General features: G+C 44.3%; 9 protein-coding genes across 13 annotated transcripts; 6 read left to right on the forward strand and 3 right to left on the reverse strand.

Annotated features, from left to right (window-relative positions):
- The first annotated feature begins 81 nt into the window (after nt 1–81).
- On the forward strand, nt 82–5,674 carry LOC110191628 (uncharacterized). 3 transcript variants are annotated; one of them, XM_020962518.2, is made up of 4 exons: nt 82–205; nt 394–1,037; nt 2,203–3,186; nt 3,760–5,674. In XM_020962518.2, the coding sequence occupies exons 2-4, from the start codon at nt 709–711 to the stop codon at nt 4,760–4,762; spliced, it is 2,316 nt and encodes a 771-aa protein (XP_020818177.2). In that variant the 5' UTR covers nt 82–205; nt 394–708; the 3' UTR covers nt 4,763–5,674. The 3 variants fall into 3 exon arrangements, 2 of the variants coding, with proteins under 2 accessions (XP_020818177.2, XP_020818176.2); XR_015270551.1 differs by lacking the exon at nt 82–205 and having other exon boundaries at nt 281–1,037; nt 2,203–3,500; XM_020962517.2 differs by lacking the exon at nt 82–205 and having other exon boundaries at nt 281–1,037.
- A 525-nt stretch (nt 5,675–6,199) lies between these two features.
- LOC110191573 (pfs47 receptor) lies at nt 6,200–7,348 on the reverse strand. Its single transcript, XM_020962455.2, has one exon. The coding sequence runs from the start codon at nt 7,346–7,348 to the stop codon at nt 6,569–6,571; it is 780 nt and encodes a 259-aa protein (XP_020818114.2). The 3' UTR covers nt 6,200–6,568.
- Nucleotides 7,349–7,513: 165 nt separating this feature from the next.
- On the forward strand, nt 7,514–11,322 carry GTPBP1 (GTP-binding protein 1). Of its 2 annotated transcripts, none has more exons than XM_086827937.1 (5): nt 7,514–7,697; nt 8,578–8,959; nt 9,103–9,283; nt 9,345–9,687; nt 9,754–11,322. In XM_086827937.1, the coding sequence occupies exons 2-5, from the start codon at nt 8,695–8,697 to the stop codon at nt 10,975–10,977; spliced, it is 2,013 nt and encodes a 670-aa protein (XP_086684063.1). In that variant the 5' UTR covers nt 7,514–7,697; nt 8,578–8,694; the 3' UTR covers nt 10,978–11,322. The 2 variants fall into 2 exon arrangements, with proteins under 2 accessions (XP_086684063.1, XP_020818112.2); XM_020962453.2 differs by lacking the exon at nt 7,514–7,697 and adding an exon at nt 7,885–8,499.
- A 582-nt stretch (nt 11,323–11,904) lies between these two features.
- Nucleotides 11,905–12,554, reverse strand: LOC110191578 (protein NCBP2AS2 homolog). The gene is made up of 2 exons (XM_020962461.2): nt 12,180–12,554; nt 11,905–12,120 (listed from the first exon to the last, which is right to left on the reverse strand). The coding sequence occupies exons 1-2, from the start codon at nt 12,350–12,352 to the stop codon at nt 12,036–12,038; spliced, it is 258 nt and encodes an 85-aa protein (XP_020818120.1). The 5' UTR covers nt 12,353–12,554; the 3' UTR covers nt 11,905–12,035.
- MED9 (mediator complex subunit 9) lies at nt 12,366–13,066 on the reverse strand. Its single transcript, XM_020962460.2, has 3 exons — nt 12,821–13,066; nt 12,608–12,671; nt 12,366–12,554 (listed from the first exon to the last, which is right to left on the reverse strand). The coding sequence occupies exons 1-3, from the start codon at nt 13,027–13,029 to the stop codon at nt 12,390–12,392; spliced, it is 438 nt and encodes a 145-aa protein (XP_020818119.1). The 5' UTR covers nt 13,030–13,066; the 3' UTR covers nt 12,366–12,389.
- Nucleotides 13,067–13,507: 441 nt separating this feature from the next.
- LOC110191574 (peptidyl-prolyl cis-trans isomerase 6) lies at nt 13,508–14,717 on the forward strand. The gene is made up of 3 exons (XM_020962456.2): nt 13,508–13,614; nt 13,780–13,904; nt 14,090–14,717. Exons 1-3 carry the CDS (start codon nt 13,528–13,530, stop codon nt 14,490–14,492), a joined length of 615 nt encoding a protein of 204 aa, XP_020818115.2. The 5' UTR covers nt 13,508–13,527; the 3' UTR covers nt 14,493–14,717.
- Nucleotides 14,718–15,602: 885 nt separating this feature from the next.
- Nucleotides 15,603–17,833, forward strand: Ugt317A1 (UDP-glycosyltransferase family 317 member A1). Its single transcript, XM_020962454.2, has 4 exons — nt 15,603–15,955; nt 16,093–16,254; nt 16,316–16,403; nt 16,462–17,833. The coding sequence occupies exons 1-4, from the start codon at nt 15,953–15,955 to the stop codon at nt 17,796–17,798; spliced, it is 1,590 nt and encodes a 529-aa protein (XP_020818113.2). The 5' UTR covers nt 15,603–15,952; the 3' UTR covers nt 17,799–17,833.
- Nucleotides 17,834–18,224: 391 nt separating this feature from the next.
- On the forward strand, nt 18,225–19,385 carry LOC110191576 (uncharacterized). Of its 2 annotated transcripts, XM_086827939.1 has the most exons (5): nt 18,225–18,453; nt 18,507–18,586; nt 18,654–18,789; nt 18,854–18,974; nt 19,306–19,385. In XM_086827939.1, the coding sequence occupies exons 1-4, from the start codon at nt 18,345–18,347 to the stop codon at nt 18,967–18,969; spliced, it is 441 nt and encodes a 146-aa protein (XP_086684065.1). In that variant the 5' UTR covers nt 18,225–18,344; the 3' UTR covers nt 18,970–18,974; nt 19,306–19,385. The 2 variants fall into 2 exon arrangements, with proteins under 2 accessions (XP_086684065.1, XP_020818118.1); XM_020962459.2 differs by lacking the exon at nt 19,306–19,385 and having other exon boundaries at nt 18,854–19,043.
- LOC110191575 (uncharacterized) lies at nt 19,005–19,897 on the forward strand. Its single transcript, XM_020962458.2, has 4 exons — nt 19,005–19,251; nt 19,306–19,385; nt 19,448–19,580; nt 19,643–19,897. Exons 1-4 carry the CDS (start codon nt 19,047–19,049, stop codon nt 19,756–19,758), a joined length of 534 nt encoding a protein of 177 aa, XP_020818117.2. The 5' UTR covers nt 19,005–19,046; the 3' UTR covers nt 19,759–19,897.
- Nucleotides 19,898–20,117: the final 220 nt, after the last annotated feature.

Raw genomic sequence — 20,117 nt, forward strand, 5'->3', positions numbered from 1 at the left:
TATATGAAAAATATGGTACAATTATAAAGGCAGGCTTCTACTTCAACAATCGATTTAAAACAAGTTGACATTGTTATTAAAGTAATAATCTTCAATGATGAACTGGTATGAAAGTTCATTGTAAATACTGAAATATTTAAGGACAGGAATTTCAGAATAAGAATACAAATTTCATCAGATGAATAGCTAGGTCCGACAAATATAGGTGAGTGACCAAATATAGCTATTTTCCTGACTGAGCGGGGAAGTAATCGATGGCACACTGCGCAGCACTGGCGCCGTATTCGCGAAAGCACACCGAGGGCTTTCGATAGTGCGATAGTGCCATCGGTGCCACCACTAATACACAAATAAAAGTCGTCAAATAGCAATAATAAATAGGAATAGTTATAGATTTGTGCATTTAATCTGTTCGTTTGTTGCGTTCAAATCGACCGTCGTGGTCCCGGTGAGATTACTGAACTTGCGGCTAAAGCGGAAGCTGGGCGAAAAGGTGCCAAATTTTGCGTGCGCATTTCGACACCTTTGTCAACGCTGGTTCCTATTTGGTGGACCGACGGCACACACATACACAAGCAAGCTTATAGCCAGAACCAGGCGGGCGAAAGTGCGAGGGAGAGGCAGACAAACAACCGTGCGATAACAACAACAAATCGAGCGCCTCCAGCGATCGCAGCGCAAAACGCAGCCCAGGCAAGAAAGCCAGCGATGGAAATGGCTAACATGATCAGCAACAACCACGGCGGCGGGAGCAGCAGCAACAACAGCAGTGGCAACACCTACGGCAGCTACAACAACAGCGCGACTGCCAGTGGCCACAGCAGCGGGGAGGCGGCACGGCTGCGGGATGTGTGCAACATTCTGAATTCCGGCGGCGCCGCCGGCTACCAGATACCGGCAGGTGGTTGCGCCTACGATCACATCATCGCCCTGATGCGGGGCCTGGACCTGCAGGACGACGGCATCGTGCTCAACTCCAAGATCAAGACCATCGAGACGGACTTTTGCAACATAGTGCGCGACGAATCGATGCTGTGGTATGTGTTTGCTCGGCCGTCTGTATGGCCCATTGATGATTAATAATATTATAAATGGTGTGTGTGTGTGTTTGGCACCTCTTTGCGCGTATAAATACACTTTAAAAGTACAGTGCGCGGCGAAGCTGTAAAGCCTGGCCACTGAACAACAATCTCTAAATTCCTCCATATAGTTTTCCTCGATAGCCACCACTTGTTGCATGCTTATCATTTTCGATAACCGATCACCCTAGACTTCCCATAAATCATCGTGTAGTACAATTATTTCCGGGATAGGTCAATAATTGTGTGGTAATAGATTTATTTATAGCGATTAGGTGAAATTTTCACATATTTCATTTAAGATATGACCGGCATATGAGAAGAACTCAGAAATCCCTGATAAAAGGTTTCTATAATTTTTGTGGGACTTTATTTCCCATATGATGAAATTAAGGTACTATTCTTTATGGGAATACTGATTTTATAAATAAATCTACAATTCTACTTTATAAAGATTTGTCCCACGCTTGGTTTTAAAAATAAAACCTATGAAAATTTAATCATGCGTAATGATACGTTTAAAACTTATTATTGAAGTCAATAAACTTTCTTTAGTGACCTTATTTAAGTTTTTGTATAAATATATTGATTAATATTAATTATAAATTTATTTTTCTCTCCATCTAAAAATTGTCAAATATTTACTTATGCCTATTCATATCCGAAACGCACTGTAGATGTAAATATGTGTGCACGAGAGTTGGTTGTTTGCGACCAGGTTGCTTGGACGTCAGCGTGTCTTAAAAATTTACAACTTTTCATATAAATAATCACGGCTAGGGAGGCATCGACGCCATCCAATCAGTTCAAAGTGAACATTTTTTCCCCTCGCGACTCATGCTCGAGTTAATGTCTCAGCAAATATAGTAGTTGGCGGGCTTGGGCTTATCAGATAATGCGATCGCATAGGTGGCAGTCACATACAAACAATTGTGAAAATAATGATACGAAATTTATCATGTCATTAAGAAGTAGTTAGTCAAAGAGTATTTCTGGGATTTCCTATACATTGAATTTCGAGTTACCAATGAAAATGTTATGTTTTTCTGTTTTTTTGCTCTATCGTGTTGTACTGCTTAACTTTTAACTTAACTTAACGTTGTATATCAAACCTACCACACAGCGAGTCCATGGACTACCTGAACGACAAGGCACTTGGAGATGGGGACACGGCCCTGAAGTTCGCCCTGCTCTTCTCGTCACGTAACTTCGACGCCTTGGCCATGAAGGAGACAAAGGTTCGCAGCGCCATGCTCAAGATCCTGGAGACAAACTTCCTTAACGCAGACACGTACCGAATGCACGACAAGAACCGTCTGTATAACTCTATCACGCTGCTGGGCGAGTACTATCACAGAGTGCGGCTGGCAGATAATGCCCCTATCACCATTCTGGGCGAATCCCTGCTGGACCTGCTAACCCGCGAGCTGAACGACACTTCGGTGGTGCTGGGCACTCGAATTGCCCGCCTGGTGCTCTCGCAGATCACGCTAAACGGGGAGATAATGCGCCAGCGCCACAAGGTGGAGATCGACCTGCTTCTCTTCCACGTCCGCCGGCACTTGATTATGCAGCCGGCGCTAACAGCCAAGGTGAAGGCTATGCTCTTGATGGTGTTGGATCTATTTTATAGCCATTTTAAGCATATCGGGCACGATCTGGAGGCGATGTACACTGATTACCTGGTAGTGGAAGATGGCGAAGAGGATGGTGTGAACAACAACGGCTCTGGTCCCCAGCATCACAGTGGAGATGTCAACCCCCAGCAACATCAGCAGCAGCAGCAACTGCTACCGCACCAGCAGTCTGAGAACGGCAGCAGTGCTAACACCTCCGTCCAGGATCAAGACTCGTTCGATCCACCGTCGTCGACGAAGAAGTGGAGCGAGCAGGTCTGTGAGGACTCCTTCTACGACGTTGGTTTCGTCGAGTCGGAACAGGGAGATGAGCGGTACTCGGAGGGAGGAGCTCATCCGTATCCGGCTAACAACTCCATCCCACTAGGCCGCCACGGACGACGTAGCTTTCAGCCACGCCAGGTTTCACGGCCCCTGAAGCCGCAGCAGGCGACAAATCACCAGCAGCAGCAACAGCCACCGAGCATAGAGTATGTACCTCAGATCTGTTTATTTCGTTTTTAGTTCTAATTCATACAAAAAGAAATACCTTGCCCAATTTTTTAAATCAAGTTTAGATCGTTTCATTTAAAAAATGAATCTGATGATTGATCAATACAATCAATCAACAAAATGTCTACTCGTTGAAGGTAGGCTTTTTAAATCCAATTAAATTTCTTTTGTTGGCTTCTGTTCATATGATTAATATGGAATAAAGCCTTTATACTGCCCATAGAAACTAACTCAAGAGCCCAATTGTGATTTATTTATAGGAAATTTTCCAAGATTGATTCAAGTCCCATATGTAAGTCAAGGAAAAGATATTAAATCAAGTATTTACTTAAATACAAAATTTTTAATTATGTGTATAAAAAAAAACAAGAATTGCAAATATGTTTTCTTTAAATTTGATTTTAATTATTTGTCAAGCGTTTGTTTCTTCGGAAAAACAAAATAAAAAGTTATACATTTAATTGCTTATTGTTTAGTTGTAGAGGTAAATTTTATATGAATTATTCATAGATGAAATACGTGTTTAACCTTTATCCGTTTATCATTAACAGCGCCACCTCCGACCAGTATCCATCCATGGCCAGCAACGAGGACCGCGACGAGAGCAAGCCGTTACCCAGTTGGCGGAAGACGCGCTTCAACCGCAACAACGACGGCGACCACAGCAACGGCAGGTCCCGCGACCAGCAACGGCGATACAGCGTGAACTGCGACGACGACCAGCACAGCGTTCGCAGCGAGGGAGCCGGTAACCTGCGTCTCTACAGTATCCACGATCGGAGGAAACATTCGCAGGAGCGGCACGAGCGCAACATGACCGGCGGCGGCGGAGGCGGCAACTACAACAGCATTGTAAACTCAAATTGGGATCAGCGAGATCGAGACGATCGAAGCGAGCGCTCCTACATCAGCAACTATGAGCGCGGCAGCAACTACAAGCGAGGTGGGCGGTTCCACAATCGCAACACCTACGACAAGCCACCGCGATTCCAGAAGCAGCAGCAGCAACAAATGCAACAGCAGCATCAGGGCGGAGGACACCAGAAAATACACAGCGACACTTGGCGGCGCTCCAACACAGCCATAAATAGCGGCTATCAGGATGAGAACTGTGCGTACAACTCCAACGGACCGGAGTCCAATAGTCGCAGCTCCTCGAGGGCTCGCACTTTGCCCAGACCCTCAAAGTCGCATATGGATAAGTCTGCTGGTTATCGGTATAATCAAAGTCCTATCCAAGGAGGAGGAGGAGGCGGTGGTGGTCCGAGGTTTCCGCGGTACAGCAGCCAGAGCAGCTTGGCCAGTGAAGCGTCCAGCACTTTTGATCGACGCCAGCAGACCTCGCCGCAACATCAGCACCAGCGACATCGCCATTTTACACGTCGCTCTCAGCCGGACATACACCAGCCCCAAAGCGATAGCAACTGGCAGGGTCAAGGCGGTCAGAACGGTCCAGGCCAGGAGCAACCGTCCTCAGGAAAGGAGGAGAGTGAGCTGGTGCGAAATGCCCAGCAGACCACTAAGTACATGAACTACTTGTCGGCGCAGAAATGAGACAGAAGAGTGCGTTTGTAAACTAGTAAATATAGTTTATAGATAGAAAGAGCGAGAACCAGAGCCGTCAACCACTTCCACAACTACTCCAAATGTTCTTCAAATTTGTTGTTCCCTGCATGTTCGCCCCTAGATTGTTAGCCGTAAATGTATCCTAATGGAGGTGTATAACAACGTAGACTGCTTCTCGTCTCAACCCGAGCTCAAATGTCAAACCAAAACAAACCAAGCATCCAACTCAAATCCAGGCTCAAGCTAAAAATTCAAAAACAAACACAGAACACACATGCATTACACATCGGATCCGATCAATTTGTAAATATAATATATATATAAATGTCTTATTTAGTCCCACACAAAACACACACCACATAAGCACACACACACTCATTTTTATATTTATATATTATACAATCTGTTTAGAAACTAAGTACAAAGTCAATGAAACAAGAAGGGGAAATCCTATTTCTATTGAAACAAAATCAAAGCCCGTTGGGTAATCGTTAAAAGCACCTACGTTGTCGTTGAGCAAATAAATTTGTATTTTAGCTAAATATATACATACACAAATATATAAGCATATTAAATGTCAATGTTACAGTGCAGAATCAGCAGAGTTATTAAAGGAATTATACATACACATACGCAAGCCTGCAAACTAAAGGTATTTTTAAAGAAAATTTTGTGAGGCCCTTTGTTGGAACAACAAAGCTCAGCCAGATTGCAGATTGCAGAGAAATATAAATTGTATAGTTTTACTCGTAGTCATATATAAATAAATAATACTTAAACCCCTCTCCCCCATTTTTTTAGGCATAATTCAGCATCATGCGTAGGTTCAAAATACTAATCAGATTATACATAGCGTCTTACCAATTTTTAATAAAACAAAATAATATTTTGAAGATGAAATTTTTCATGAAGTTTCTATGTTTCTATATTGTCTTGTTTTTAAACTGGTGATAATGACTTTTGAGCTTTATTTTCCTCAGAGAAAGGGTATTACCTTTCGGAATTGATGCGTTAGCATACTTATTGGAGCTTTGATGGAATTTCGACGAATGTTGGAATGTTGCAACAAACTAAAAAAAGCTTTACTAAAGATATCAAGAGAGGACTTTTCCCGGTTTTGAGAGTTAGTTATTAAATAGTAAGCAAATTTTTAAATTTTTACGAATTCAAGTGAAAATGTAATGATTTTAGGTACTGTTTCTGTTTTATTTAAACAGCTTCGATTAGATAACATCCTCTGGGAGTGACTGACTCATTTATATACATTTATATGTGTATCCAGAGATTAATTAAAAAATCAAGTAACAGCGGTTTTTATGATAGTTTTAAAATCCAGTTTAAAAAAAGATAATATAAATAATGATCTATCAACATCCATTACGACATTATAAGCAAACTAAATAAATTATAATAGAAATACAAGAATTATTCTCAACAAAAGTAATGTAGATCATTTATTTAATTTTTTTTCTTTCATAAATATTCTCTAAGAATAATAAAAATTAAAATGTATATAAATACAGTCCTATATTTTAATACAATATAGTAATCAAAAAGGAGTAATAGAAATATTTCAAGCAAAGCTATTAAAACGTTAAGGTGGTCTTTCCCAGGCATCGAACTAAAGAAATAAGTTATGTAGGGCTAAGCAGAGCCGGAAAAAATTACCTCACTACTCAAAGACAAAGTTAGATAATGTTCATTTAACATTACATACATAAATAACACAGATTAATACCATAAACAATAGTGGTAATATGAGATTTTGATAAAAAACGCAATCAAAGTAAATCCTCAGCGTTCGGCCTGCTCGCGAGGCGTGACCACCAGGACCTCATAGGTACTGATGTTTACCTCCTGGCCCCGGTGCGGTATGTACATCACCTTATGCGAGGGATGCACCTTGCCCAGCCGCATGATACCCTCGTACAGACCACGGCCCGTGTAGGTGACCTCGCCAATCTCCGAGTATCCGATTTGGAGGGCATCATTCGGATGGCTACCCTGTTGGCCGGGCACCCACTTGTAGTCGCAGTCGCTCAGCACCAGCAGCTCAACGTCTTCGGTGAGAGCGTAGGCCCGGCAGCTCCACGACCCGAAAGCCGCCTTCTTTTCCGGCACATAGCTTGATGGCAGTCGATCGTCCCTAAAATAAGCCCGGGCCACATATGTGGGATGCCCGTCCTCGTCGGTCCCACACTGGATGGCACCCTCGGGCGGCAGGTGCGCATCCGTGGGACTGTCCACCTCCAAGTCCATTGGCACCCACTGGATGGGCATCTTTGGCGGCTCCACATCGTCAAGCTCGGTGCGCTCGGCGAAGTTCAGGTAAATTCGGTGGACACGACTCCGGTGGCAGTGGGACCGGCACTGCGGGCAGGTGAGAGATCTGTTCAGCCATCGGGTGAGGCAATCCTTGTGGAAAACGTGACCGCATTGAGTGGTGGAATAAATTGTGTCGTTCGCACGGAAAAACTCGTTGCAAATGGCGCACAGTACATTCAGCGGTGGCGATGAGTCATTTGCGGTTACTGCGCATTCCGAACTATTCTCTTCCATGTTGTCACCGTCCATATCTGAACTGCTTAGCCGAGGGGGCGACTAGTTTAAATGCAGTATTTATTTCACAACGGCCAGAAATTTATATTTTGTCGTTTAAGCTAATTAGAGATGTGTGCTCTTGTCGGTAGTATCGATAAAAGCTAGCGTTACCTTAACAGTATATTCATGGTATGTTTTGGGTATATTTTTCTCACCGTTCCATGGTATTTTTCAACGCTCGCGCCACGGTCTCATAGTTCGGGACACGTAAAACAATTTTACGAAAAAGCTAAACAAATTATATACATTTCGGATTGCCAAATTTCCAGCCCTATCGCAGAGCCCCCGACTGATCGGTGAAGCAAATAAGGCTACATGAAATGTAAGTGGCAGGGGTAGCGTTTGTGGTGCGTAGGAACAGTGCTGTGCGAAATGTCCTTTCACTTTTAATCTGTGACCGAGAAGACGAAATGGATATTTCAGCTGATTCTGCGTTTACAAAGCTACTCAATGGGAACTTTACGCCCCTCCCCGACCTCCCGCCATAGCTCGCAAGCAAGAAAATTAGCGCATAATAATCTAGTTTTCTTTGTTTTGGTTTGCCACATACAAAAGTACACATATGCATACGTATACATATACATGTACATATGTATTTAGTAAATATGTTTGGCATATATAAAGTTTACCTGCGCTCTTTGTTTGCCGCTATAAATAAACAGCAAAAAATGCGTATTGACAAATCTCATTTGTTGCTATTCATCCGCGCTTTGTGTACGTCAACAAAGTGATATTATATAAACAAATCGACAAGCATATCAGCTGTCTTTAAACAACAAGCTTTTTGGCTCGGCCGCAGCGACAGCAACAATTTTCGCATAGCAGAGCGTCGCAGCGCTGATAACGGCCATTTCGCTTTCGAACGAAATGGGGGAAGAATTCTGAACTGGATGTCTTCCCGGAACTACCTCTCTTCCTGTGCTCCCCTAAGAGCGATTGACCTGACTCTCTTTCTCGTAAACAACGAATATTGCATCATGCCAAGCTTCAAATTTCATCATGCTCCGGGGAGCCTATAAAAGCAGCTGCGGTGGCTTCTTCGCATTTATTTCATCATCGCGATGCAAGCCAACAACACACGACAGAAGACGCAAGCACAACTTGGCCAAATGGGAGTAGGATAGGTTGGGACCTTCTAGTGATCCAGTCCAGTGTCCGCATCATGATCCTAACGACTGGTTACTTTCTTCTGGTCATTGCAGAACTCACCAAAAAAGCATCACGCATCTGCATCGCCATCATCCTGCACAACCACATACACAAACCCGGAGGGCAATGATTCCACGGATACTGTGAGGCAACCGATAAATATTAGCACTATGAATAACGTACAGAGTGCCCCGAACGGCGGGGGCGTGGCAGTAGGCGTAGGAGTGGGCATCAAGACGGCCCGAAGCAATATCTTCAATGTGGACGGCCTGCCACAGCAAATGGCCGCCCTGAGCGTTGACTACTCCAGCATCCGGGGAAAGGATGTCCTGGTGCAGCCCAGCGACGAGCAGCGGGAGCTGCTGCAGAAGCGGCTGCAGGATCGCATCGCCGACAACTGTGGCGAGACCATCTACGAGATTGGCGTGGGCGAGGGTGAGTTCTTAATGGAGATGTTGCATGATGATGCAATAGCTTTCTTTTTCATCTCAATTTAATTTTTTGAATTGGGAAACCCAAACTCGGCAGATTTAGCTCGTTCTTTGTTTAACTATTAAACTAAATTAATTTCCAAACAGATGGCAGCGACAATGGCCTAAATCCGGAGCAGTTTGCTGCCTCCGTGGCCACGCTCCACCTGCTGGCGGCCAACATTGATGCGGATGTCGTCAAGCTGCGTGAGCGGCGGGCAGAGAAGGGTCAATCGGCCCAGTTCCTCATCCGGAAGCACATAGAGACAACCGACTTTATGGAGATTCGGTAAGGGAGAAAAAGCATCTCCTCAAAATCGCATAAACCTAGCAATTCCCTCATTACTTAGAGTGGCAGTTGTGGGCAATGTGGATGCTGGCAAGTCTACGTTACTGGGCGTGCTCACCCACGGGGAGCTGGACAATGGACGTGGCCATGCCCGGCAGCGTCTGTTCCGTCACAAGCACGAGATAGAGAGCGGGCGGACGAGTTCCGTGGGCAACGACATTCTTGGCTTCGACGGAGTAGGCAATGTGGTTAACAAGCCGGACCATGGCCACCTCGACTGGGTAAAGATCTGCGAAAACTCGGCCAAGGTGATAACCTTTATCGATTTGGCTGGGCACGAGCGCTACCTGAAAACTACAGTCTTCGGCATGACGGGTCATGCCCCGGACTTCGGCATGTTAATGGTGAGTGCTGGCTGGAGCAAAAAAAGCATCTTAAGCTCACTTAAGTTGAAATCTTCCCTTACCTAGATTGGCGCCAATGCTGGCATAATTGGCATGACCAAGGAGCATTTGGGCCTGGCCCTAGCTCTGGCCGTCCCTGTCTTTGTGGTAGTCACTAAAATCGACATGTGCCCGGCCAATGTGCTGCAGGACAACATGAAGCTGCTGTTTAAAATGCTCAAGTCGCAGGGATGCCGGAAGGTGCCGGTAGTGGTTCGGACACAGGACGACGTAGTGCTCAGTGCCACCAATTTCGTTAGCGAGCGCCTGTGCCCCATCTTCCAGGTGTCGAACGTAACCGGTGATAATCTCGAGCTGCTCAAGATGTTCCTCAACCTGCTGAGCACGCGCATGGCCGGCTCCGAGAGTCTGCCAGCCGAGTTCCAGATCGACGATGTGTATTCGGTGCCGGGCGTTGGTACCGTAGTCTCCGGCACTTGCCTCCAAGGTACCATCCGGCTGAACGACGGTCTGATGCTGGGACCGGATGCAGTGGGAGGATTCGTGCCCATCACCATCAAAAGCATCCACCGCAAACGGATGAATGTAGCTCGTGTGCGTTGTGGCCAGACAGCAAGTTTTGCGCTGAAGAAGATCAAGCGCGCCTATCTGCGCAAAGGCATGGTGATGGTCTCACAGGATCTTAAGCCGCAGGCCTGTTGGGAGTTCGAGGGTGAGATCCTTGTGCTCCACCACCCAACGACAATCTCGGCGCGCTATCAGGCGATGGTGCACTGCGGCAGCATCCGGCAGACGGCTTCCATCATACACATGTCGAGGGACTGCCTACGGACGGGTGACAAGGCTCACGTCAAGTTCAGGTTCATCAAGCAGCCGGAGTACATCCGCGCCGGCCAGCGTCTGGTCTTCCGTGAGGGTCGTACGAAGGCGGTAGGAAACATCCTGCGGCCACTGCCAAATGCTGCTGCCTCTCCCTATCGCCCGAAGCCCGCCAAGATGCAGTCACGTTCCCAAAACGGCGGCAGCAATGGAAGTAACAATCAGCACCGACACCAGGGCCAGGGCAGCTCCAGCTCGAGCTCGTTAGGAGCGGGGGGCAGCAAGGATGCCGGCGAGGAGAAGCAGAATGGGGACAAGCGTGAGGGTGGCAGCCGACGCGGAGGCAAGCGGAAACGAAACAATCGTCCCACTCCCTCGTCCAACGGCTCGGCCGGTCTGGGCCTGCCCCTAAGTGAGATGGCTTCGTCCACCTCGGCCGATGCCGGACCGGGGGCAAGTCTCACCGAGTGAGGCGTGCCATGCCGCCTCCCCATTTTGTTCTTTCTAGTTACGTAAGCAAAAGTATTTTTGGAAGCCCCAAAGCGTATCGGAGGAATATACATATTTTGCTACTCCCGAGTCCGGACTCCTAAACTGAAAAGGTAATATTGTGCCGCGTTCCGTTCCGTTTGTCTAAAGTACATACAGTTGGTAAGCTGGAAATGCCAAACCGAATTCGATCTTCTCTTTTTTTGTTCTCTAGGTTTAAGCTACTTGAGGTCACTGCAACATTAATTTAATTTTACATCCTTTACTTTCATACTTTAATTAATAAACGCCCGTCTATCGACCCTAAGAAACACAGGGCCACAAAAACGCTTCACTTTTGAATCTATATCTATGTATCCATGAGTTTGTTTATTTAAATGTATTTTCTAGCCTCAAGCGGTTTGGGTGAATTTCTGTCGACTTCATAAATGATTATAATCTAAAATTTAAAAGAGTTGTATAGATACCTGCCCTAGGCAAAATTTGCTTTCTAAAATTATTTCTCAACAAAGTTTAATCTTTTTTATGCGATCCTTAATCTATTTTTTGATATATTTTATTTCAAAGCTGAATTCATTTCTACTTCTTACTTTCAAGAATATTTGGCATGCTTTCTTCTTACTTTGTGAATAAAGAAATTTAATTTAATTTGTATACTTTAGATCTAAGGATGGCAAAAATGTGTAAATGGTTGTTTCAGAGTCGAAAATCTGAATTTCTTATTTTCTTTTGTTATTTAGAGTTAAGAAAACTAAGAATTGACGTTGTCACGAATTGGATTACCTAATTTCACAAACTATTAAATAAAAAACTATTTTTGAGAATCTAATATCTTTAGAAAATGTAACTTATTACCAGCAACGACGAACATATCATAGAACCGAACATAATTTTACAAACAAACTAGACTTAAACTTGACAGATACAAATTTCTTTATTGCTTAAATAATGTTTCTTGATTAAAGTTAATTCAGTTGTGTTACTAAAGTTGACTATATAATTTAGTTTGCCGTGTATTTACAATCATTGCCCTGTCCATTTTAGTTCTTTTTCTTGCTATTGAGCTCCTTCTTAACTCCCTCTAGCTCTTGTCGGACGTTGTTTTTGAACATATTGACAAAGGACCTGCAATAGAGAGCAATTATTATTATGATATACCATTTGGAGGGAGGGGAGATGCTTACTTAAAGCGCTCCGGCGTCATCTCGTGCAGTCCCTGCTCCCGGGCCAAACTCTTGGTGCGGTACATCAGGGCTACCGCCAGTTGAGCAGCACGTCTCATGGGGTAACTCTCCGCCATGCGCTGGATGAGCTGCTCATTGTTGGCTAAGTAGCGCATCAGTAGTCGGAGCACCATCTCTCCTGCCTTCTTTTAGACCTCTTCCGCTGCTTGTCTAGAACTCTGTGTCCTTGAACTTTCGTATCAGCTGCTGCTTGAGCTTCAGCTGGTTTCGAAGCAGTTCTAATCGCTGTTGCTGCTCCTCTTTGTTGTAATCTATTCCAGGCAGCTGGCGGATTTGTTCCCTCGCCGACTCAAAGCGCTTTTGCAGCTCAAAGATCTGCAGAGAGTTCAGAAATTACTCTGAAGGCAGTTGTACCATCCTTTTCTTACCTTGTGGTTGCAGTCCTGGGATTCGCGAAGCTTCACCGCGTTTTCCAAGGGATCCTTTTCCACACTGCAAGACACAAGAGCAACACGCCGGGTTATATAAGGTCAAAGCTAAATGCGCACTTGTTGACGCCTTGGTGTTATTTTCAGCACTGTCCGGCGGGAGCAACGGCCGGTATCCGGAGCCGTTCCCCTCAAGTGGTTGGAGCAACCCACCAGCGAACGATGTCGTAGATAATCGGCAGAATCTCTATGTCAAGCTGGTCGACTGTCAACTGGCTCTGGCCACCAATGCCGTTTGACGTCTGCGTCTCCTGCGAGACGGTCGGCGGCTCGAAGGGCGAGTTGGATGTTTGCACCAGTCCGTCGGCTGTTAGGATGGGTTTTCTGTCCTCGATCTGATTGTTTGGCGACAATTCCATCATAAAAAACCGAATTTTAACAATCAGTCAAAATTAATAGGGCCTTACCGTGGACGCAATAAAAATACCAAAATAGAACACCTACCTAGCTTTCTACTAATTTGTAAAACTGTTGGTAAAAAATGCTTAAATGTTCTTTAAAATAATGTTTTAAGTATACGATTTAGTTAATTTCACTGCAAATATGTTTATAATAGGTGTAAATATTCAAATTATGCCGACAGTTGTCATGAAAATACTTTTTTTCTGACACATTTAGCATTATTTATCGACAGGAAAATCGATACTTTTATATCTCTAGCAGCGGCTAAATATTCGAATCATTTGGCCAGATGTCATAAAAAATACTGTTTTTCTGACGCATTTAGCATTATTTATCGACAGATTTTATAAAAATACTTTTATCGACACATTTAGCATTATTTATCGACAGTAAAATCGACGCTTTTGCATCTCTAGTAGAGACGCTGCAATTTTCAATTGCGAAAAAATTTTGGAACGATGAAGTTGTTTTTATCCGTGTGCTTGCTGGCCCTAGTGGCCGGCATTGTGTCCGCCGACGAGAAAGGGCCCAAAGTGACTGACAAGGTGGGTGCCCATATTTATTTTCGTCCTGCCACTTGCCCAGGAATGGCACACAAGCATACATACATGTGCCGTCTCTCTCTCTCGCGCACACTGACGCACACTCGCTTGGCAATAAATCAAAGATGAGATGTGATTTTTTAATAATAACCGATTCCGATGGCGTAGGTTTTCTTTGACATGTCCATTGGCGGCGAGCCCGCCGGCCGGATCGTGATCGGCCTGTTCGGCAAGACCGTGGAGAAGACCGTGAGGAACTTCAAGGAGCTGGCCGAGAAGCCCCAGGGCGAGGGGTAAGTACGCTTGATTAACGGCACACGCACACCAGTGCGACGCCTACTGATTGTAGGTTATAGCGCGGCTCGTCGGGCGAAGCCATTACGTGGCTCTATGATGGCAGGTTGTGTGGGGACGTAGCAAAGCGGGGAAAATGGAAACAATTGAGACAACGAGCGTTCTCTGCTTATGACATCCGCAGATACAAGGGCAGCAAGTTCCACCGCATCATAAAGGACTTCATGATCCAGGGCGGCGACTTCACCAAGGGCGACGGAACCGGCGGACGCTCAATCTACGGCGAACGCTTCGAGGATGAGAACTTCAAGCTGAAGCACTACGGCGCCGGCTGGCTGAGCATGGCCAACGCTGGCAAGGACACCAACGGTTCCCAGTTCTTCATTACCACCAAACAGACCAGCTGGCTGGATGGACGCCACGTCGTCTTTGGCAAGATCATCTCCGGCATGAGTGTGGTGCGCCAGATTGAGAACACCGCCACGGATGCCCGCGACCGTCCCGTCAAGGATGTGGTCATCACCAACAGCGGCACCCTCCCCGTTTCCGAGCCCTTCGCCGTGGCCAAGGCAGATGCCACCGATTAAGAAGCATCGCCACATCCACCATCAGTAATCAATCACAAATTATTCGTCAAACTAAGCATAAGCGCATAATCGTGCCAGTAATCGATTTTTCCAGACATCTGCATTTACCATTGCTCTCGCCATGATTATTTACATTTATGTTCCGTAAGCAAGTAGCACTGCTCAACTAGGAAGGCTTTGCGTAAACAAATGACAGAAATAAAGAACATTTTTTGTGATAGTCGAGATGGCATCTAATTGTTCTCTTCAGCTCTATTCTTCTCGATGTCTCTGTGTGTGTATCCCAACAGTGCTATGCAGGTTCAATGAACCGGTTTTGGAACCCCATCTTCCATTGCTTTCTTTCAGTGACTTACCCCGGCAGCCGGCAGCAACCGGTTTTCGACTTTTTCGCTAATTTGTTTTGTTTCCTTTTGTATACATATGAATCTGCGTTCTCGTTTCCCCCATTTCCCTATGCTCTCTGTATGCCTTTTGTTGTTGTTGGTAAACAAGGTTTAGTCACATTTTTCTGATTTGCACACTTGCGCCAATTTACAGCTGAATACATACACTTTTATTCTCTCTGGCATCTGCCGGGAGCTAATTGGGCATGATTGAGTGAGCAGGTGTACGTGTTTGCTGCGGCGGGGGAGTGGCTACTGGTCGTGGGTTTAAGCTGTGATAATTGGGTCATCACAGAAATTTGTGTTTACTTTAATTTATGTTTAAGTTCAACATGGCATTTACTATTAGTAAGACTATTTTAAGACTGATCAATCTTTTATTATAAAATTGCTTATCTTATCTGGATACAAGGTTTTATGTTAGATTTAGTAATCATTACAGGAAGTTGTATATAATTTGATTTTACGTTAATCTCTTTTGAAGTAACCTAAAGTTAAACCTTAATTACAGGTGTCTTTTGATTTCTGTGCTTGCATTTTAATGATGAGCTTGCAGGTCCCACAGACAAATTCAAAATCAAACTTGAGTGCACTTTATAATTATGCAGACTGGAGCAAAACACAATCCGAGTTCCTCTTTAAAGAGAGAAGAGAAACAATGAACTCAAGAGACGAGATCTCATATCGCTCAACTGGGAACAAATATATATATATGAGTATGTTTACAGTGCAATTGTACCCCATTCTCTACATTCGCTTCAGATACATTAACCAAAGCAATAGGAACCCCCATACATGTATATATACAGGCATATATAGAAACGCCTGGGTATTGGGGTCTGGTGGCAATCTCATGTGCCACACATGTTTCAGTGGCCGCTGAATTTCTGGACGCACTTCTAAGATTATTTTTCCGGAGAGCAATCAGTTGATGTTTTGTTTCTGGAGCGAAATTAGTTTAGTTTGATTCGTTGACTCGCCAGAACCGGAGAAGAGTTGTCCCAGCGGCTGATGCATTTGGGATTAGGCAGGAACTTAATTACCCATCCCCGCTGATCACTAAAAATTCGGAATATGGTTGGTATGCGGATGGATGAAGTTCATTTCGAGTCACCCAAAAGCGACCCAAACTGATAAGAAAATGCCGAAGCATCTTCCATTCGATGATGTGTACTTTCGAAAGCGATTTAAATAATATGTATTTCACTTCAAAGGAATATCAAGAGAATCGCTGGATCCTTCTGGTTTTGTGTGCCCTCGCTTTGGCTTCGTTCTCTCATGGAGCCAAGGTCCTTGTGCTGTTTCCCCACGCCAACGAGGGTCACTTTGCGGTGATGCGAACTCTTGTGGCGGAATTGGCCAGTCGGGGCCACAATGTAAGCACAAATATTGGTTGTATAATAGTATCCATACTAAGAAATAGTTATAATTGCTTAGGTTGAAGTGTACACTGGCCATGGCCTGGGGGAATCCCTGGATAATGTCACAGAAACAGTCACGGGAGAATATCCCTTCTGGAGCGAGTGTGAGTACGATTTAAAGACAACATTTAAATCTTTAATGCAAATTTTATCCTGGCACAGTGCAAAAGCAGGCGGCTCCTAAGGGAAACCTTGCCGATCTTGGTCGTTTGCCCATCGAAAATCTCCGCCAGTCGCTAGCCATCGTTGGTGCTCGAGCGCTGGACCACTTCCTGGCCCAAGACCCAGTGCAGAAGCTACTTAAAATGTCCTACATTGAGTTCGACTTTGATGTGATCCTCGTGGACTACTTTTACACGGAGGCCCTACTGGCCCTGGGCCTTATCCACCAGCGACCAGTCGTTGGCATCATCTCTACAGACTTTGGCAACTACATGGATGCGGTGCAGGAGGCGCTAGTGCCGGCGGCTTGTTCTCCTATAGACTCTGAACTTGAATTGCGCCAGCTGGGCTTTTCTGAGCGCCTTGGAAATATCCGGGAGTGCATTTCCCGCCGGAAGCTGTTTGTCAAGGATCACTACGGGGCTCAGGAGGAACTGGTGTTCAAGTACTTTAAGCAGCGATATACCATTGCCGAGCTGCAGGCCAGCCAGCTATCACTGCTCCTGCTCAACAGTCATGTCCCTTTGATGACGCCCCGGGTGAGTATCCAGCAGATCGTACCCGCTGGCGGGCTCCACATTCGGGGACCAAAGGAGCTGCCCTGGAATGTCAAGCGCTTTGTCGAGGAGGCTCGGGCTGGAGTAGTCTATGTTCAGCTGGGAAATGAGCAGCCTTGTGGAGAGTTGCCCAAGGAGAAGCTGCAGGCCCTGTTCACGTTCTTCTCCTCCCGAAAAGAGGGCATTATCTGGACCTGTCACGATGTGAAGACCCTGGACGACTTGCCCAAGAATGTGATGATCCAGCATGCAGTGCCGCAGATAGACATCCTGGCGCATCCAAGGGTGAAGATATTCCTGACCAACGGAGACCTGCTCAATCTACAGGAGGGAATTGTAAGGAATGTGCCAATTCTGGGACTGCCTCTCTTCCACCACGAGAGAAGGAATATGAATTTGGCCGTTAAGTTGGGCGTAGGCCTGGAGCTGGCGGAGAACAATGTAACCAGCACCTCCCTAACCTGGGCAGTGGAGAGGCTTCTTCTGGAGCCTCACTTCCAGTTGACCATTCGAGAAGTTTCCCTCGAATTTCGAGACCGTCCCCTTGGTGCCCTAGCCAGCGCCCTATTCTGGGTAAACTACGTTGTCCGGCACAAGGGAGGAGCAGCGATGCGAACCCGTGGTATTGGCATATCCTCCTGCCAACTGCACCTTTTTGACCTTTTTGTGTTCTACGCTGCAGTTGCTACCCTCCTTGTGGGCCTGGTGGCCGTCCTGGCATTTGGCGGCTTCTATATTTGGCAGAAAAAGAACAATGCCAAGTTTACCAAAGTAAATTAAGTTTAATGTTTGGAAATAAAGTACATCCAATGCTATGTGTGTGCCATATGTGGGTGTTTGATGGGACCAAAGCTAAATCAGCAAAAATGTGGACTATATTTTATTAATGAACAGTAAAATAGGAAAGTTCGAAAGAAATGTCTGTGACCCGACTAACCCATAAAAATGATAAGCATAGCATAGCATAAATATAAATATTTTATATATATACATTTTATTATCTTATCTTATAAAGTAAACATTAACCAAATAATTATCGGAAGCTGAAGGAGTCGTTTCCGACCCTATAAATCATATATATTATTGATCAGCAGTTGAGTCGATCTAGCCAATTCCGGTTGACATCAAGTTATAATACCCTCTTTCCTCATGGGCAATGGGTATTCAATTCAAAGCTGCGCTCGAGAGACATCTATAACATCCGTTTTTGTTGCTTACTTGCTGAAGAGATAAGAGGAAGCCAAAGCTCACCAATATTTAACGTAAATAGTTATTCACAAAACACACGTCAACTAGATCGCACGGCAATTAATACATTATAGAAAAATGTTGAAGCTGGATACCAAACCTGGCATTATACTCTCAGGAATTGCATCTATAGGATTTACAATTGGCTATCTAGCTGTGGCGGACGACTATTTTTATTATCGTTCAGGTATGTATATAAAATATACTATTTATTCTTATTAAAGTTTGGCTTTTTCACAGATGGAATGCTAGAAATGGGCAAGCACATCAGTTGCCTGGAGATATTGAGCAGCGTGACTTTAATAGTTGGAGTTTTTAAGGTGACTTTAAAGGCTAATATAATGGGTTTACAGTAAATTTTTTTACATATTTTTTTTTATTTATTAGCGAAATTTCAAATTATTTGTGCCATGGATGATTTCCACGGGATTGTTTATCTACCTGATGACTTACCAGTCCATAATATTGCTGACCCTTACCAATGAATTTATATTCGTTCCTACCATGTTGGCGCCATTTACAGGTACTTACCTAGTCGTATGCTTGCTCAAATTGAGGATCTATATTATCGTAATTTTTTTTTTCAGTGTATCTCAGTTGTGCCCTTATCGGCGTGAAGAAGGCATTCGACAGGATGCGCGAGGATCAGCCAGAGTCGAAAATAAGTGTTATAGGAAAGAAGAATATCTTGAGTCCGTTTTAGGACAGGTATTTTTAGCCTATGTTAACTTAAAAAGCTTCTTCATTTCGCAGAATAAAGGGGAACATGTACATGTACATATGTGTTTTTGTATTTTCGATAAGATAGGCGGAAGGCGAAAGCTTTATTATTGGCGGAGATACATGTTTTCATTTGCAGCAAAGGCTTTCGCCGGTTCGGACAGATCGAAAATGTGGAAATTGGACTCAAAAGATGGAATTATTGGCTCGGGTTTTGTGTCGATCGCCTTTGCGATAATATACCTGATAGAGGGGGATTGGTATTGTAAGTAAAAGAGTTCTTAATCTAGATATAATGCAATTATGGTTTTTTTTACAGGGACTTCCTATGGCTTTGGAATTCATGTTGCCGGACTACAGATTCTCGGGAGCATTGTTCTCATAGTGGGTGCTATTAGGGTATGTCGGCTCCTGTTTTTCTGGAAAATCAGCAAGTGATAATCATAGTTACGATCACCCAGGAAAAGCACAGGCTCTTTGTGCCTTGGATGGCCACCACCGCCATTTTCCTTTATCTGATGATTTACGCAGGAATTATTCTTTTGAGCAACGAAGATTGGATTATAGTCCTTATAATGATAACCCCAATCACAGGCATGTATTTTACAAGAATCGTTATTGGGTTAAGAGGTCTAACTTCACTACACTTTATGCAGCTTATCTCGGCTTTGCGTTATATGCGGTACAAAAGGCTTTTCGCAGGATGCGCAAGGATGTACCACCAGCGTACTGGGATTTGCCTCCTAAGCCAAGTGTTATAAATCCAATATAATATAATTTACTTTGTGCTAAATGTTATCTGACGCGATAAGATTAACTTTAAGTTCCTTTGTATTGTGTCAAAAGCGTTATAGATTTGTATGTGGAACCGAAAATGTATATATATTATTGTGATTAATTATATTTCCAAAGAGCCACCTTTGTGTTTTAACTAAAAAATCTATTTACTCAATATTGATTTTAATGCCATATTTATAATAGGTACTTTTATCATAGCTTCACTATTTGAGCTGAATGTTATTATGAGGTATATAAATGCGCAATATTATATTTTATTTTACTTTATTTGAGTTTTTTTTATCTAAATACTCTTTAAAAATATTTAAATTAACCGTCTTTTGCAGCCCTAAG

Source organism: Drosophila serrata, unplaced genomic scaffold (genome assembly GCF_035046125.1).
Source record: "Drosophila serrata isolate PLE 108 unplaced genomic scaffold, ASM3504612v1 contig_184, whole genome shotgun sequence".
Classification (NCBI taxonomy): Eukaryota; Metazoa; Arthropoda; class Insecta; order Diptera; family Drosophilidae; genus Drosophila; species Drosophila serrata.

Coding starts and splice junctions, on each gene's coding strand:
- LOC110191628 (XM_020962518.2), top strand. CDS start 709: ATGGAAATGGCTAACATGATCAGCAACAACCACGGCGGCGGGAGCAGC. Junction 1,038..2,202: donor CGCGACGAATCGATGCTGTG/GTATGTGTTTGC, acceptor CCTACCACACAG/CGAGTCCATGGACTACCTGA. Junction 3,187..3,759: donor CAACAGCCACCGAGCATAGA/GTATGTACCTCA, acceptor TATCATTAACAG/CGCCACCTCCGACCAGTATC.
- LOC110191573 (XM_020962455.2), bottom strand. CDS start 7,348: ATGGACGGTGACAACATGGAAGAGAATAGTTCGGAATGCGCAGTAACC.
- GTPBP1 (XM_086827937.1), top strand. CDS start 8,695: ATGAATAACGTACAGAGTGCCCCGAACGGCGGGGGCGTGGCAGTAGGC. Junction 9,284..9,344: donor ACCGACTTTATGGAGATTCG/GTAAGGGAGAAA, acceptor CTCATTACTTAG/AGTGGCAGTTGTGGGCAATG. Junction 9,688..9,753: donor CGGACTTCGGCATGTTAATG/GTGAGTGCTGGC, acceptor TCCCTTACCTAG/ATTGGCGCCAATGCTGGCAT.
- LOC110191578 (XM_020962461.2), bottom strand. CDS start 12,352: ATGGTGCTCCGACTACTGATGCGCTACTTAGCCAACAATGAGCAGCTC. Junction 12,121..12,179: donor ATGACGCCGGAGCGCTTTAA/GTAAGCATCTCC, acceptor TCTCTATTGCAG/GTCCTTTGTCAATATGTTCA.
- MED9 (XM_020962460.2), bottom strand. CDS start 13,029: ATGATGGAATTGTCGCCAAACAATCAGATCGAGGACAGAAAACCCATC. Junction 12,672..12,820: donor ATCTACGACATCGTTCGCTG/GTGGGTTGCTCC, acceptor TGTGTCTTGCAG/TGTGGAAAAGGATCCCTTGG. Junction 12,555..12,607: donor CCCAGGACTGCAACCACAAG/GTAAGAAAAGGA, acceptor AACTCTCTGCAG/ATCTTTGAGCTGCAAAAGCG.
- LOC110191574 (XM_020962456.2), top strand. CDS start 13,528: ATGAAGTTGTTTTTATCCGTGTGCTTGCTGGCCCTAGTGGCCGGCATT. Junction 13,615..13,779: donor GGCCCAAAGTGACTGACAAG/GTGGGTGCCCAT, acceptor CCGATGGCGTAG/GTTTTCTTTGACATGTCCAT. Junction 13,905..14,089: donor GAGAAGCCCCAGGGCGAGGG/GTAAGTACGCTT, acceptor TGACATCCGCAG/ATACAAGGGCAGCAAGTTCC.
- Ugt317A1 (XM_020962454.2), top strand. Junction 16,255..16,315: donor TGGCCAGTCGGGGCCACAAT/GTAAGCACAAAT, acceptor ATAATTGCTTAG/GTTGAAGTGTACACTGGCCA. Junction 16,404..16,461: donor ATATCCCTTCTGGAGCGAGT/GTGAGTACGATT, acceptor ATCCTGGCACAG/TGCAAAAGCAGGCGGCTCCT.
- LOC110191576 (XM_086827939.1), top strand. CDS start 18,345: ATGTTGAAGCTGGATACCAAACCTGGCATTATACTCTCAGGAATTGCA. Junction 18,454..18,506: donor CTATTTTTATTATCGTTCAG/GTATGTATATAA, acceptor GCTTTTTCACAG/ATGGAATGCTAGAAATGGGC. Junction 18,790..18,853: donor CATGTTGGCGCCATTTACAG/GTACTTACCTAG, acceptor TTTTTTTTTCAG/TGTATCTCAGTTGTGCCCTT.
- LOC110191575 (XM_020962458.2), top strand. CDS start 19,047: ATGTGTTTTTGTATTTTCGATAAGATAGGCGGAAGGCGAAAGCTTTAT. Junction 19,252..19,305: donor GATAGAGGGGGATTGGTATT/GTAAGTAAAAGA, acceptor TTTTTTTTACAG/GGACTTCCTATGGCTTTGGA. Junction 19,386..19,447: donor TCATAGTGGGTGCTATTAGG/GTATGTCGGCTC, acceptor ACGATCACCCAG/GAAAAGCACAGGCTCTTTGT.